The 17,132-nt window shown below is 39.0% G+C and overlaps 1 protein-coding gene across 1 annotated transcript; it reads left to right on the top strand.

Moving 5' to 3' along the window:
* Positions 1 to 6,547: 6,547 nt before the first annotated feature.
* Positions 6,548 to 7,998, top strand: LOC123257317 (trichohyalin-like). The gene is made up of 4 exons (XM_044715988.1): positions 6,548 to 6,928; positions 7,086 to 7,274; positions 7,354 to 7,496; positions 7,575 to 7,998. The coding sequence occupies exons 1-4, from the start codon at positions 6,548 to 6,550 to the stop codon at positions 7,996 to 7,998; spliced, it is 1,137 nt and encodes a 378-aa protein (XP_044571923.1).
* Positions 7,999 to 17,132: the final 9,134 nt, after the last annotated feature.

The following is a 17,132-nucleotide window of genomic DNA, read 5'->3' as shown; positions in this document are numbered from 1 at the left end:
TTCTTGTTCTGTTGTACTTTTATTACTTTCACCCTTAGTAAACGATCTTGATGCATAAGCAACTGGAAGTTGGAGTCCATTTTTGTTTTGAGTTAAAACCGCTCCACACGCTTGCTTACTTGCATCCGTTATTATGCAAAATTCTTTGCTGAAATCTGGGTATTGTAATAAATTCGGATTTACTAGTGCCGATTTGAGATGTTCGAAGGCATTCTGGCAATCAGTAGTCCATTCGAATTTAACATCTTATTATACCCTTGCAGAGGGTATTATAATTTTGGTCAAAAGTGTGCAACGCAGTGAAGGAGACATCTCCGACCCTATAAAGTATATATATTCTTGATCAGGATCACCTCCTGAGTCGATATAAGCCTGTCCGTCTGTCCGTCTGTCTGTCTGTCCGTCTGTCTGTCGGTTTCTACGCAAACTAGTCTCTCAGTTTTAGAGCTATCGAGTTGAAACTTTGCACACATCCTTCTTTTCCTTGCAGGTAGTACATAAGTCGGAACGGCTATATCGACTATATCCTATAGCTGCCATATAACTAATTGATCGGAAATCCCATAACTTTGGTGTTTTTTAAGATAGAGGGTTGGGACTTTCCACACATGTTACATTTGATCAAAATATCTTATGAACAAAATTTCATAAGGATCGGCCGACTATATCCTATAGCTGTCATACAACGATCGAAAATGTCATAACTTTGGTGTTTTTTAAGTTAGAAAGATGGGATTTGGTACAGATTCTATTTTGCAATAACAATATGATCTGCCCATTTTCATAAGGATCGGCCGACTAAATACGATCCGCTATATATCTAATAATATAAGATGCGTGGCGCCACCTAGCGGACTGCGACTCAACTGCAAGGGTATATCAGCTTCGGCTCCGCCCGAAGTTAGCTTTCCTTTCTTGTTTTGAGTTAGGACTGCTCACAAGCGTATTTGCTAGCATCTGTAATTATGAAAAATTCTTTGATAAAATCTGGATATTGCAACAGAGTTGGGTTTATTAATGCTGATTTTAGATGTTCGAAAGCGTTTTGACATTCTGTTGTCCATTTGAATTTTACATTTTTCCTACATAATCTTGTTATGTGACGGGAGTATTCTGCAAAATTCTTTATGAAACGTCTGTAATAATTGCAAAATGCAACGAATCTTCTAGAGCTGTCCACATCATGTGGGACTGGGTAATTTCCAATGACGTCGTATTTTTTGTAGTCAGGCAAGATTCCTTTATTTGTGCATTTATGTCCTAGGAAGGTCACTTCATGAATGAAAAATAAACATTTTTCGGGATGTAACTTTAGGTTGTGTTTCCTACAATTCTCGAAAACATCAGTTAGGTTCTTGAGCATGTGTTTTTCGGAGCAACCTATAAATATTAAGTCATCCATATGAAGGAATGTTTGTGAAGGTTCTAATCAGTAGCGTAGATAGGGGGGGGATCAGGGGGATCAATTCCCCCCCTTGGGTCTGAGAATTATAAGATGATATAATCTCAAAATTGGAAAAGAAACACATTTTTACGCGATGACTGTGCAGTACAGCATTATTATTATTATTATCGCAGATTGCGGATTATTATCGCAGTGTAAAATAAAACTTACAAAAAAACAGGATATTATTCTGAGTCATATCCCCCACCATATCAAAAAGCTATCTACGCCACTGGTTCTAATCCAGAGAATACAACAGTCATCATCCTCTGAAATGAATTACCCGCTATTTTTAAACCGAAAGGTAATCGTGTGCCATTGCTCGTTGAAAATGACGTGATATCCCTTGAAGCTTTTTCATGTTCAATTTGATGAAAGCCTGACATTAAGTCCAGACATGAGAAATATTTCGCTCTTTCTAGTTGATCCAAAATATCATCAATTCTAGGTAGCGAAAACTTATCCGACAACAGTTTTTTGTTAATTTGACGATAGTCAATTACTAATCGCCATTTTTTCTTCTTTCAGATCCGGGAAGTGATTTCTTCGGAACTAATAACAGTGGGCTGTTATAGGCTGATACAGAGGGTTCTACTATTGTATTGCCTATTAATTTTTGTACCTGTATATTAATTTCATCTTTCTGACTATGTGGACTTCTATAATTCTTTATGTAAACTGGTTCATCATCCTTTAATCTTAGCTTTTGCTTGTAGAAATTGTTGGTAGTGATTGATTCGGTTTCAAGTCCGAATACGTCACTAAACTGGGTGCATAAATTAGTCAGTTCGTCTTTGAATTGTGGTGGAAAATTTTTAGCTAATTAAGGTAAGACAGTTTTTTCTCTATTTTCTGGATTTTTGTGAACTATCTAATAGCTCGAAAGTGGCTTATATTTTAAACTGTCATTACTGGCTGTATTCATTAATCGGACAAATGCATTTTTGGTTGCTGCGACCGTGTTCGCAACATAAATGTCATGTTGAATTTCCTGATTAGGTATTAATATACTTTCTTTATCTGATGATAGATGAATCTTTCGGACAACTTGTGATCTTGCTGGTAGAAAAATGGAATTATTACCAGAACTGTATGTTATTGGAACATAAATTGGGAAATTCTGATTGGTGTCATTATGAGCCAATCTTCATTTGGTTTGAAATCTAATTGGCAATTGAATTTCATAATGTAATCAATGCCTATTATTCCATCACAAGGTATTGCGAAGTGGAAATTTACTAAGTGAAAATCGTGTGGAATTATGTATTTACCTGTCTGTATCTCTATTGAAAGTAGCCCGTTCAACTGTATTATATCTTGGCCTATGTTTTGGATATTGATTTTCTTATTGATTTGGATATCATGGAAGATATCAGAATTTTTCTTTAACAGAGATATGTCTGTAACAGTATCTATAAAGTTTTTTATTCGTCTTATTATTATAAAAGTCTACAAATATATTTAAGCTAAGATTAATTGTATGAACCGCATAACTGCCTCCTGGTGAACATCTTAAGGGTGAGAGCTTTCCGAATTATTCTGGGCAACTCCCACATTATTATTTGTGTTACTGTTATTGTGGCCTCGATTCGAGTTGCCACGGCCTCTTGAGTTTCCTCTATATTGGCATTGTCCATTATTGTTATAATTGGAATTGTTGTAGTTGTTGGAATTATTATTACGACCACGAGAGTTTCCTCTGAAATTTCCACGTCCGCGGTTTCCACCACGCTGTGAATAATTTTTAAAATAAAGGACAGTATTAGGTTCTCCAGTTGCTTCCGTGCAACTGTTTACGAATTTGGATATGGCATCATTCATGGTGTTGTGGCACCTTCAACACCTGCATGATAAGTTTTACCTTATCAATTACAAAGCAATTCTTTGCCATTGCCTTAACTGGAGACTGTGTAGAATAACTTCTGGCTAACGCAAGTGGTAGGCCGTCCGTTATGTACGCAATTTCTAAAGCTCTTGTCATTTGCTCAATCTATGATGTATATTGGTTAGCAGTTTTGTTACGTTGCTGTAGATTCATCAGTTTAGCTGATAATACTTCTACAGTTTTGCTTTTGACATTTATCTTTAGTCCGGAAATGACTTCTGATATAGTTGTTTCATTTCCGACTAAGTTTTTGGCGACACCTTTTAGCTTTGTTTTTATTATTGAAATAGCTAATTGTTCATGTTCGCCTTTTATAGATTCTATAATCTCCAGTGCGTCGAGAAAACTTGCTAATTTTCTGCTTCACCATCAAACATTCCATCAAACATCACCATCAATACATTTTTTCTTCAACTATGCTCGAGCTATTGTCTGAATCTGCAAAATTCTCTAATTCAGACATTAGTATAGCTGGGATAGTAAGATTATTTATTTCTTCCTCTTCAAAATCTTGTTGGTCAATAAATTCTTTGGATTCTGGTTCGTCACCAGTTTCAATTGTTATTGAAGTATTAAGAATATTAGGTACTGAAATATCAAGCTTGAACCTTTCTCTAATAGATGTTAGATTGGATCATAGTCTGATCAAAAACTTTGATACTCGAGACCAATGATCTTGGTTTAACTTTCCTCTGTGTTCATATATTAATATTCGAGCTTTATTAAAGCATTTAACTAATATTTCTACGTGTTTCTGACCCGTTGTTTTCTGTATCGGTCTGTTTTGTGTTAGTGAACCATGTGATTTGTGAAATTCTGCTTTAATGTTGGACAGTTCTTTTGATAATTCATTCCATTTCATTATATTATGGATATGAATTATTTCTTAGAAACCATCATAACAATTGTTCTACCTAAAATTGTATGTTCATCTATTCTTGATTTCACTTGCACACCCGGAATTGTGGTTAGTACTATTCCTTTTTGGGTTCCGGTGCAGTGAAACAATGGTGAGACATGGCAGTTAAATTTGTTTATATAAAGTATTTATAACTCGTACACACTAACAGGTGTTGTAGATACTAACTGCTGAACTCTTCTACTGAAATATGGGTCCCTTTCATATGTTTTGTTTATGGCTCTTTGTGTATTCATACTTGGAAATATACATATATATATTTTGTTTCAAATTTTCTTTATTTTATTTCATTGTCGTTATTATTTTTTTTAATAAAATTTTATTATATTTTGCATCATTAATATTTGTTGCTTGTGTGCTTTGTTCTCTATTTTTTTTTTTAAATTTTGTCCAAGTCGTTTGCTTGGCTCATATATCTTTTTTTCAAACATTTATTGTGAAGTTTGTATAATTTATAAAAGCAATTGGCACACATTACGATAACAATTATTAATACCATACTATTTACAAATTCCAAATTAATATTATTTGGCTCAACTTTATTTATTACGTTAGCAGTGGAATCCACTGACTTAACGTCTGCTATAGCCATTGTTGTTTTTGTAAAATTATAATTATAGTTATAATTATCACCTATTTCCTTACTGAATTGACTCATCGAATTACTTCTCATCTATTCTTTCTTATATATTTTTTTTGTTTCTTTTACATTTATCCTACCTTTTGTTTCGCATAGCTTTACAGGCTATACTTCTAAACGAGCGGAAATGGTCCCGCACGCTTTTACAAAAATTTTGTCTTATATTATATGTACTATATGTATGTATGTATGTATGCGCTGGTATCTTCTTCGCTGGCGGTGGTTGAAACTTTGTTATCATCTTGTTTATATTTTGTATTTTATGTGAGGGAGTTGCAGCAATTGGGTGTCGGCCTGCAACTTTTGTGCAGTCGACCACGCGGGAGGCGGTGTTTTAGCGAATAACAGCCACTTAATGTGTGCTATTCTTTTGTTCACCTTATTTTTAAAACCTCCACATCTTCCCATTGCGTGCACTCAACTCACTCAGTTATTTCTATTCTCCGTTTTCCTCGAATTTTGGTTGGCTGTTGCTGCTGTTTTTGCTGGTTTTTGCTGTTGAACTACTATTGTGCTTGTTGCTGCTGTTATTGTTGTTCATTGATTTTGTTGTTTGATTATGCGATTGTTTGATTGATTGTTTGACTTTTTCTTCAGGTTCTTTCGAACCGATGTCGCGGTCGCCATGTAGAATTGAAAAGGTTGTGTCTTATCCAGTTCAGTGTCTTTATTCGAATGAATTATTGTTTTCTTACACTATGGCTTGCTAGCTGTCGGCGCAGGCGGTAGAGCAGTCGTTTTATATATTTTATATATAAGTATAGTTACAATATGAAGAAACGAGCAGAGAGTTATGCATGCACATATATATAATTAAATATCTTCTTCAAAAATAGTTTTGAAAAAATATATTTTTATTTGAGTTCCGTTTTTGATACAGTGTGATTTTTTTAAAACTGCTTAGAATTTTTGGAGTTTCAGAACTAACTTAACTTTGGGGCTCTAAGTCCGTTTTATAGCTACCCTTGCTGAAGCTTTTTGCAGATCAAAGCTCGAAAGAAGCTTTTCTCTCAGAGAGGCTTTGTTTTCTGAAGGAAATCGATTGAGTCGGAACCTATTACTTGAGGTGTCAGTTGACGTGGAAGACTTTGGGTCTCAATTAATCGAGGTGACAAGAAAATGTGAAATTTCCTGTGAAGTGGATGCCCATTTAAGAATGGTTTGAGCTGTTTAGTTTTATTTCACTTAAAAGGAGTGAGAAAGATTTGAGTCGGGATTCTGTTTACCAAAATATTGTTTTGGTTTTCAATCTGAAGTGGCTCTTAGAAATTGGAAATCTTAAATGAGACTGTTTTCAGCCGAATTGAAAAATTAAATGTTTATGTTTTTACAATAATTGGAATGATGCAATTTGCAGCTGGATTACGAATTCAATACAAAAGGCTTCAGCTTCGGTTTACAAATTGGTTTACAAAATTTACTGATATACACTTAAAGAAATTTTGTTGATATGTTACTTCCCCATCCTTAAGAATTTAGCCTGTCCTCAGGCGGTTAGTTTGGGGTATAACTGTAGGTCATGTTCTTTATTCTCTGAACTTATAGTTTCTTCTTCGGGAGTTATAACCTTTTGTTTTTATAATTAATTATTATCCTTTTTGGGATGTTCTTATAAATTTATAAATTTATAAGAACAAGCAAAATAATTCACAAATAAGGATGCGGGATTCTCAGCACATCGCCAATGTTCGCGCCAACAACCCAGAATATCGGGAGGAAAGTCGGCCACAGGATGCCACAGCGCGTGCCCATAGGAGACGAAGTGAAAGGATCCGTAACCTTGAGCGGATTCGGGATGCTGAAGAACATGCTGATCGCGACAGAATCTTGACTACCGTGTCCCAAAAAAGGAATCGCAAAATGGAAGCACGAGCGGTCCGTCGAGAGGATCCCGAGGAGCGCAGACGAGAGCAGGTGCAAAATACTGCTGAGCATGACATCCGGAGGACCATTCCGGAGTACCGAATTCCGAACGGATTCGAGATATGCAGGCACGCGCGACCCCGCCGAGAGGACCCCGAGAAGCAGCGACGAGAGCAGGTGCAAAATACTGCTGAGCATGCCATTCGGAGGACCATTCCGGAGTACCGAATTCCGAACGGATTCGGGATATGGAAGCACGCGCGACCCTCCGAGAGGACTCAGAGGAGCACAGACGAGAGCAGGTGCACAAAACTGCTGAGCATGACATTCGGAGGACCATTCCGGAGTACCCAATTCCGAACGGATTCGGAATTCCGAGAAGCAGCGACGAGAGCAGGTGCACAAAACTGCTGAGCATGACATTCGAAGGACCATTCCGGAGTACCCAATTCCGAACGGATTCGGGGATATGCAGGCACGCGCGACCCGCCGAGAGGACCCCGAGAAGCAGCGACGAGAGCAGGTGCAAAATACTGCTGAGCATGCCATTCGGGAGGACCATTCCGGAGTACCGAATTCCGAACGGATTCGGGATATGGAAGCACGCGCGACCCTCCGAGAGGACTCAGAGGAGCACAGACGAGAGCAGGTGCACAAAACTGCTGAGCATGACATTCGGAGGACCATTCCGGAGTACCCAATTCCGAACGGATTCGGAATTCCCGAGAAGCAGCGACGAGAGCAGGTGGAAAATACTGCTGACCATGCGCTCGAGGACCGATTCGGGAGTACCGAATTCCTGAACGAATTCGGGATGCCGCAGCGCGCGCTTATCATCGGCAGACTCGGAGGAACATGCAAGGGAACAGGAGAGAAATACTGAGGAGCACCGACAACGACGAAGAAATCCGGATGCGAGGCAGCGAGAACGGGAAATGGACGCCGATAACAGGAGAGCAACCAGGAGAAATCCCATCGCAAGATCGCAGGAGCAACGGATGAACACATCTCAACAACGGGAAACACGACAACAGCGGAGGATTCGGGAGGAACAAATTCGACAAATGACACAGGATCGGCTAATCAACGTTAGGATGGACCCCCAAAACCGACTGGATGCCTCCCTAAGGCAGTCACAAAGGAACCTGGACGCAAGAGTAGCACTTTCGGATGAGATGGAACAGGAACGGGAACTACAGCGTCATAGGATTCGATCATCGCGAGGGATCTTTACACAGGAACTTTAAGGAAGGACCAACGGAAATTTGTGTCTGCTGTGGAGGAACGTGGTTCCGTTCGCAGGATTATACATCCTTGCTATCTCCTCTAAATTTCCCCTCCTAAACATTGGCAACGCTTTCTATTTGTCGAGACAATTTCCCAGTCCGTCCGGCAAATATAATTTTTGCAACACCTGCCGTCGTGCCGTCTCTTTAGGCAAACTCCCATCACTCTGCTTTCGAATGGTTTCGACTTTCCCGAAGTCCCCAAGTGTTTAAATGAACTCACCTGCCTCGAAGAGCGCCTGATTTCACCGAGACTCCCTTTCATCAGGATTATTTCTCTCGGCTATGAAAGGCAATGCGGTTCCGAGGCGCTGTGGTGAACGTTCCAATTTCAGTTCCTGACATTGTGACTGCGCTTCCGCGCTCTTTCGACTCTACTCATGTCATCCAAGTCCATTTAAAATGGAGACTAGAGTACGCTCACAATTTCATGACTGAAACTATTCGACCCGCTCGGGTCCTTGAAGCTGTACGGTACTTAGTGAATACCGAGCTCTACTGAAAGCACAACATTTCACTTAACGAGTCATGGCTAGCCCAACTTCAAGGAAGTAATGAAATTCATTTTATTGCGGATGAATCTGATCGCGAAGCGGTAGAGCAACTTCTTCAGCAGCAGCACCAATCCCAAAATGCTGTAGAGCTCGAAGAAAATTTAAACCCCGGAGGCAATGAAACATTATTGGAAAATAATGATACTGCAATTCAACGCATTGCATTGGCACCGGGAGAAGGCCGCCTCCCAACAAGCTTAACGCTTGACGAAGATGGAGAGGAACTTTCATTTCCAACTATTTCTTGCGGAGAAATATTTAAAGGAAATACAACCAATGCAAAAAAAAGCCAGATCCCAATCCGTTTTACGACAGTCGTTGCGCTGTGGTTCCTAAAGTTTTTATATATGTATAAATTTTATGAAATATTTACAAAATTCCATTTCATTGCTTTACGCAAAAAATTCGGAGCAGTTACCGCTGGTAATCTGCGAGATGAGTCATTTGTACATAGACTTGTGCAACATGATGATGGCTACCACATCCTCAAAGGCTTACGGTCTGCACCAGCTCATTGGGAGGCTGAGAAAAAGAAAGTGATCGCCATGATTCGACAATTCGGGTTGCCAATGTTCTTTATTACTCTTTCCGCTGCTGAAACTAAGTGGAATGAACTTTTAGTTATCCTTTCTCTTCTATTGGACAATAGGGTTATAAGCGAGGAAGAAGCGGCAGCTCTTTCCAGCTCCGAAAAGGCTCGGTTAATCCGATCCGATCCAGTGACGTTCTCTCGATACTTCGATTACAGGTTGCGACAATTAATGAAATTGTTCAAAACCGATATCTTTCCCATTTTTATTGGAGAATCGAATTTCAGCACAGAGGATCTCCGCATTCTCATGGCATGTACTGGCTTGCTGGTACTCCTAAGCTCGACGACACCGAGCAACTTTATCGATAGGTTTATTGCCACAAATGAAGACAATCCTGAACTACAAGAAGTAATTCAGTATCAACGTCACAAGCACAGTTCATCTTGCCTAAGAGAGTTACGCGGACATGAGTTTTGCCGGTTCAATATGCCACACCCTCCAATGCCCGAAACGCTTGTTTTGCATCCGATAGAAGAAAACGAAGTAAATGTTGAAAAACATAAAACTTTGTACAAAAAAATTAAGTAAATTTAAGAACCGTTCCTAATGAAGACGCAACTTTATTTAACAATTTTGAATATTTTCTGTCCCACCTTGATACTAATGCCTATGAAGCCTACAAATTAGCTTTACGTTCAAGCTTGAAAAAGCCACAAATTTTTCTTCGCAGACAATTTTTCGACCGACTGCTCAATGCTTATAATAGAGATATTCTAGACTTACACAGAGCTAATATGGATATTCAATTTATCCTAGATCCTAGAAACAAATCAAACAGATGCGTACACGCAGACGCTACAGAAATATCAGCCCAAGAAGCATCTTACAATATTTTGGGACTGTTTATGTCGGAGGCAAGTGAAGGTACAATTTTTATAAAAACTTGACATCCAAATGAAGAATTAGAGCGACTACCAAACAACTCTGTGGATATTTTTGAGCGTAATATTCTTGACCGATATGTGCAAAGGCATGAGCAGCTGGAAGGAATTTGTTTAGCAGATTTTGCAGCTTGGTATAGATTTCTTAAGCGCAATACACGATCTGCCGCTAATCATAGTGAGGACTATGATGAAGCAAATGATTTGGAGGTTGATGTTGAAGACGAAGTTGCTGAGCAAAACTATCCACTGATGGACGGGTCTGGTTACGTTAAGAAACGTAGGCATCCCCTGATTCTTAGATGGGTTTGCTTTAGCATTAACTCTCACCATCGGATTATTTCCGAGAGCAGCTTCCGCAGCTTCATCAGCTTCCTCTCTTTATCTTAAAGCGGACGGACGGTGTTTTTTTTTGTGCGCACTACGTTTTGTAAAATTTGCAATAAGCTTTCTATAAACAATCGGTGTTTATTTCTTTACAGATATAAAAACAAATTGCGATTTTTTAGATCCGTATCGCTTCGCGTGTGCAGTGATATATTTGGAGGTAAAATAATTATTTATTTAATTTACTTTCCAAACATAGCCCTGCTCTGCTTCTTCATCTCCTACGGTGTTGTTGCTATTCTTTTGCTTCTACTCTCGCTCAATAGAGATTCTTATCTCTATTTCTTTAAATCTTACTAACTTGCACTAAACTGCTCTCTTTAATCTCCCCCTTTCGTTTCCTTGGTACAGTGCTTCAAGGTTCCTCATTAATAAAATCAAATAATATTTTTAAATTAATTATTAATTTTTTAATAATTTTTAATAAATTAATTATTTAATTTTAATAATTTTTAATAAATTAATTATTTAATTTTAAATAATTTTTAATAAATTAATTATTTAAATTTTAATAATTATGGATTTTAAATTGGTCTGTGCATTAAAGTCTTGCAATAAAACAATCTCGTCTTCCCAGCCTACCATCCATTGCTGGCTCTGTGAAAACGTTTTACACGCTAAGTGTGCCGGGTTCACGGCCTCAGTTTCGGATGCAATCTCGCGTAGGTCTGGGTCTCCACTTTTGCTGTGATGGTTGTCGTGCTGTTCAGGACGAAATGAGGTCGTTCATGAGGCAGACTAAAAGCGGTTTCAAGGAGTTGATTAGTGGTTTTCGAAAAATCAATGACCAACTCTGTGCGCTTGATACACAGTTTAGAGTACCTTCAACTACTAAATGAGTCTCCAAAGCGTAAGAAATCCGCTTTTAGTGATGTGCTCGGGTCGAATAATCTTCAGCCTGCTCAGCCGACATCTATGCAGCCGCTTATATCTCTGGCCACCCCAAGGGCCGGACCTGAGAAAAATTCGGCTTCCGAATGTCTCGGAATCAATGAGCAATTGTCTGATATGTCCTCTGTGGCATCGCTTTAAGTGATCCCAGACCCAATAATTGAAACTCCTGTAACAGTCACCAAACAGGGTAATAAACCGTCCGGACCCCCGGTACGCACTGAAGCCGCAGTATTAGTTACGGCGGCACCAAAACCCTTGCAGGTGATCCCACCATCGAAACACATTTTGTTTCCCGGCTTGCCCCTGATACTTCTGAGATTGATATCTCGGCTTACATCAAAGCCAAAGCAAAAGCCGACATAAAGGTGGTGGATACTACAAAATTCAAATGTTCTTACACCAGGCACACGTCATCTTTCAAAATACGTGTGCCCTTGCAGATGTTCAAGACGATCTGTTCCGCCAGCTTTTGGCCAGAGAACATTTTCGTACAAGAACATCAGCCAAGTACGGTGAAAAAAAAAGATAACCAAACCTGTGGGTGTAAAACTCCCACATGTTACGGCCACTGACCAACCTTCCACCTCATCTTCCTCAATCTCAAAAAACTAATGTCTTCATTAACACTTACCTATCAGAATACAAGAGGGTTACGTAGTAAACTTCCCAAACTGTATTCTGATAGTTTTTTTTTGCATCCCACATTATAGTATTTACAGAAACTTGGTTAAAGCCGGAGATCTTAAGCTCCGAAGTTTTTCCTAGTAGGTACACCACTTTTAGATGTGTTAGAACTTTGCGAAGGGGAGGAGGAGTGCTAATTTCTGTAGACTCCAAATTCGCTTCTGAAGAGGTAAAATCACAAGAGTTTGGTAACATTGAATTTCTTTGCATCAAAATCCATCAATCATTGTATGTTACCTGTTCGTACATACCACCTTCGTCCGAACCGCCAACATACTGGCAACATCCATTGTCCGCTATTCGTTTGGTTTTCGATCGTCTGTCTGATGGTGACCTGCTGATAGCTCTGGGTGACTTTAATATCCCAGAACTTATGTGGTCAAATGTTGATAATTCATCGTCTTTTACAGCTTACTCCCACCATGACTTCCCTGAGGGCATGTTCGACATGTCACTCGGGCAAATTAACCACGTTAGAAATTCTTTAGGTCAGCTGTTGGACTTATGTTTCGTTTCTGATCCTGATGGAATTACTCTTTCCAGAACTTTGCCCCTTTCTAACCCTGAGGATCCATATCATCCCACTCTTGAGGTTTCAATTGAAAACAACTCCTTTATTGACCTTAAGTCTACAGTTAAATCTCAGAAACTTCGTTTCTTTCGAAAGGCTGACTTTACGAAATTAAATAAGTTAATTTTGGAATTTGATTGGTCTGATTTACTGGCATGCGAGGATATAAACATCGCATTACAAAAATTTTATTACACTTTGAACATATTTTTCGACGCTTGCGTGCCGTGGAAATATACGTCCGCTTCAACGAATCCGCCTTGGTATACAAGGCACCTTATAAATTTAAAGAATAGTATGAGTAGACTTTTAAACAAACATAGATTATCTGGCTGTACAGTTAGTTATTAAAGATACTTAGTAGCTTGGTCCCATTTCACCGTGCATAACGCAGAATGTTATAGGAGTTATATTCGCCGCTGCAGGATTCAGTTTACTCAGGATCCGAAGCAGTTTTATAACTTTGTAAACACTAAGCGTAAACATGTATCTTTTCCCCCACTGCTTACGTTTGAGAACTCTTATGCGAACACCGATCAGGCAATGGCCGGTCTCTTTGCACAGTTTTTTCAAACTACCTATTCACCTAGCAGCAGTTTAGCTCAGCCTTACACTTATAATATCCAATCAGCCAACCTTATATTTTGCCCATCTTTCGAGCAAAGTGGTGTGTTATCGGATCTTCTTAAGGTTAAGCACGTGTATTCGCCAGGCCCTGATGGAGTACCAGGCTGTGTTCTGAAGTACTGCGCCGAGGCACTGTGCAAACCGCTTGTTAAACTCTTTAGTCTATCGCTGGAAACTTCGATCTTTCCCCTTATGTGGAAGGAATCCTTCATTATTCCGCTGCATAAAAAAGGGAAAAAATCCGACGCTGCTAATTATAGAGGCATCTCTAAATTGTCAGCAATTCCAAAGCTTTTTGAAAAACTTATCACTCCACATTTGCAACACCTATGTAGTTCAATAATAACTCCAGCATGGCTTCATGAAGCGCCGCTCCACCATTACCAACTTATTGGAGCTAACATCTTTTATCACGGATGGCTTCCGGAATGGCTTACAAACAGACGTCATATACACTGACTTCAGTAAAGCATTTGACTCTGTTAACCATTCGCTTCTTATAAGTAAACTCAGTCTTTTGGGATTCCCAACTGACCTTCTTATGTGGATTTCGAGCTACTTATCAGGAGAACCCAACGTGTTTTCTTTAAAGATGTTACCTCGCGTTTAGTCCGCGCCACATCGGGGGTGCCCCAAGGAAGCCATCTTGGACCCATACTTTTTACTCTGTTTACTTGTACTTATGTACGCTGATGATTCACTTGTACTTATGTACCTGATGACGTTAAGCTATGGCCCTCAGTATAAATTCACTAGCGCCCAGTCTAGACTTCTATTCCGATTTGGATAAACTTCAAAATTGGTGTTTAGCAAATAACCTAAAGCTTAATGGATCGAAATGTAAGCTCTATGTCTTTTTACCGATCTAGTCCTCACCAGGCTATGTACTTTCTCTATGGGAACGCCTTAGAACGATTAACACAGGTTAACGATCTAGGTGTCATATTAGATTTGAAACTTAAATTACCGACCATGTATCTACCATGGTTAATAAAGCTATGGGTGTGCTTGGTTTATTAAAAGATGGTCAAAAGAATTAATGACGTACTACGTTATATACATCACTGGTCGTCGATTCTTGAGTTGGATCGTGTGTTGGAGTCCTCAATATGGAGTACACCAAGATCACATTGAATCTCTACAAAAAAACTTCTTACTTTCGCGCTTAGGGGACTTAATTGGGATGCAAATCTTTACCTCCCCTCTTATCATAGTAGACTTTTACTAATCAACTTACCATCATTAACAAATCGTATGAACGATGCTGGGTGTCATGTTTCTATATAATCTTATTTATGGAAATATAGACAGCCAGCATTTACTAACACGCTTAAATTTTAACACTCCTAGTAGAAGGACCAGAAACTTTCGTCCTCTGCTCCTCAACCATTGTAGTTCGACATATGCCCAACACGATCCGTTCAGGGTATTATGTTCGGACTACAATGGTCTCTACCACATCTTGTCACTTTGCCCTACTAACAATCTTAAATCGCTTATATTAACCGCCTTATCTGTGCAACACTCTTCCTTCCTTCATATCTTTCTCCAAATCCTCGCTTATCTATCTCGGATCTATTCCCGCGATTCGAGCCGTACGTTACGCGGCAGCGTCCCTCGGTCGGTTGGACGGGAGGTGGGCTGTACGTATGCAGTGGGAACCGCGCATTCAATGCTCTTCTATCCTTGGCGAAATGAAGAATCTGAACTTCTATCCAACGACATTGAAAACACATTCAGAACTAATCATGAATCTATTAGGATCATGAAGAGAAACTATGATGTGTTTGATGATATGGAGTTAGAAAGAGTTCTTGAAGATTTGCAAGAGGATAGGGGGGATTAATAATCACAATTTGGAAGAAAGTGCCTCCCAATTTTAGACGAAGAATTTAGAGCTTTAGCAGTGCCTAATTATAGAGCGGAACGTAAATATTCTTTAGGATGACAATGCAACGAATAATCCTTGAAGAAGATGGCGAACTTCAATTAATTAGACTCCCCCCGTTAGTTTCCAATGATGACCTTTGCTCGCTAACTCGGGCCCTCAACTACAAACAAAGACAATATTATGCACATGTAATGCAAAATGTTGTTTGTAAAAATATATTTTACGAATATGTTGGTGGAGGGGCCGGTGTAGGGAAAAGCAGACTGATTTCAACCATATATCAGTCTGTGACTTGGCAAGCCACTAAGCTTCCTGTGCTACGGATTCGGCAAAAGTTTTATTATTGTGCTCCAACTGGAAAAGCTGCTTTTGGAATTGGAGGATTAACTCTTCATTCAGAGTTTTCTCTACCAATTAATCAGGCCTCAGGTCCCTTAAGACCTTTAAGCAATGATAGTTTAAATACAATTCATTGCAAATTGATAGATCTCAAATTAATTATAATTGATGAAATTTCCATGGTTGGCTCAAAAATGCTTTCATTTTTGGATCAAAGGCTTCGTCAAATTTTCCGATGCCCAGACTTATGTTTTGGGGGAAAATCAATTATAGTTTTTGGAGACCTAAAGCAGCTTTCCCCAGTTGGAGACAGTTGGATATTTTCGGAGAGCAGGAAATAGCCTATGGAACAACTTTAAGTATTTTGAGCTCACAGAAATAATGCGCCAAAGAGGCGATCATGCATTTGCCCAAGCCTTAAATAATTTATCTGAGGCTTGTATTACAATTGCAGACATAGAGCTCCTAAAACAAAGATTTGTTTCACCCAGCGAAGTTCCAGATGGGTATTTTGAGCTCACAGAAATAATGCGCCAAAGAGGCGATCATGCATTTGCCCAAGCCTTAAATAATTTATCTGAGGCTTGTATGACAATTGCAGACATAGAGCTCCTAAACATAGAGTAGTTTCACCCAGCAAAGTTTCAGATGATGCCATTCATTTATTTTCTTCTAACGAAGAAGTAAACCATTTCAATTCCATTGAATTAGCGCAAATTCGTTATGATATGCTCAAAAAATAAATACGTTAAGATATGCTCAAAATATGGAAAACCTCTGAAGCTCAGGGTTTACCATATGTTCTTCATCTTAAAACAACTGCTAAATATATGGTTCCCGTTAATATTGACACAAATGACGGACTTGTAAATGGAGCAACTGGTCAGCTAAAGCAAATTGACCATTGCCTAGTTAATAGCTCAAATTTAATAACGCGACTTTGGATTAATTTTTTGAGCCCATGGTTGGTGCAATCACCAGATCAAAAGTTCGAAATAGTCCAGATCCCGAATGGACTCCTATAGTAAAAGCCTCTCGAGTTTTTCAGTGTGGAAGATCAGAGCATGCTTCTGTTGGACAGAAAACAATTCCCAATTGTTCCTGCTGAGGCTATTATCATCCATAAAAGAAAAGGAGCAACATATAGCAAAGTCGCAGTGCATCTTAAACGAGCTTCGCTATATCTTGGATGCAGTAGAGCCACTAGCGCACGGGGACTTTCCTTTTTAGGCGACTTTGTTCCAACGCATTACGAGCTTGTGGTTAGCAGAAACGAAGCAAGCTGCCTATATTACCATAATGTTGAGTCTCTGCGAAGCCATCGCGAAGATATTTTTAACGACCCTATTAATTGTTCTGCAATTTTCTTCGTTTTGTCGAAACTTGGAATCTTCCCAGCGAAGATTTCTCTTTGCTAGATTTCGATATTATAAAAAGAATTGATAGCAATCGATTAAATGGTTTTGGGAAAAATGGAATAATTATTTATGCCAAGCAAAACATTTCTGAAAATGTAGTGTTTGAGACAAACAGTCTTTAAATCCCAGACCCATATATCAATCAATTGCCTTTAAATATCTTGATACATCTTTTATTGTTGTTTATAGGAATCCTGGGTATCCTATAACACAATTTCGAAATGAAGATATGGCGGATGTAGAAAGAGTCCCCAGT

Source organism: Drosophila ananassae, chromosome 3R, assembly GCF_017639315.1.
Source record: "Drosophila ananassae strain 14024-0371.13 chromosome 3R, ASM1763931v2, whole genome shotgun sequence".
Classification (NCBI taxonomy): domain Eukaryota; kingdom Metazoa; phylum Arthropoda; class Insecta; order Diptera; family Drosophilidae; genus Drosophila; species Drosophila ananassae.
The sequence above is the reverse complement of the archived record's forward strand: the minus strand, read 5'-3'. Positions and strand labels throughout refer to the sequence as shown.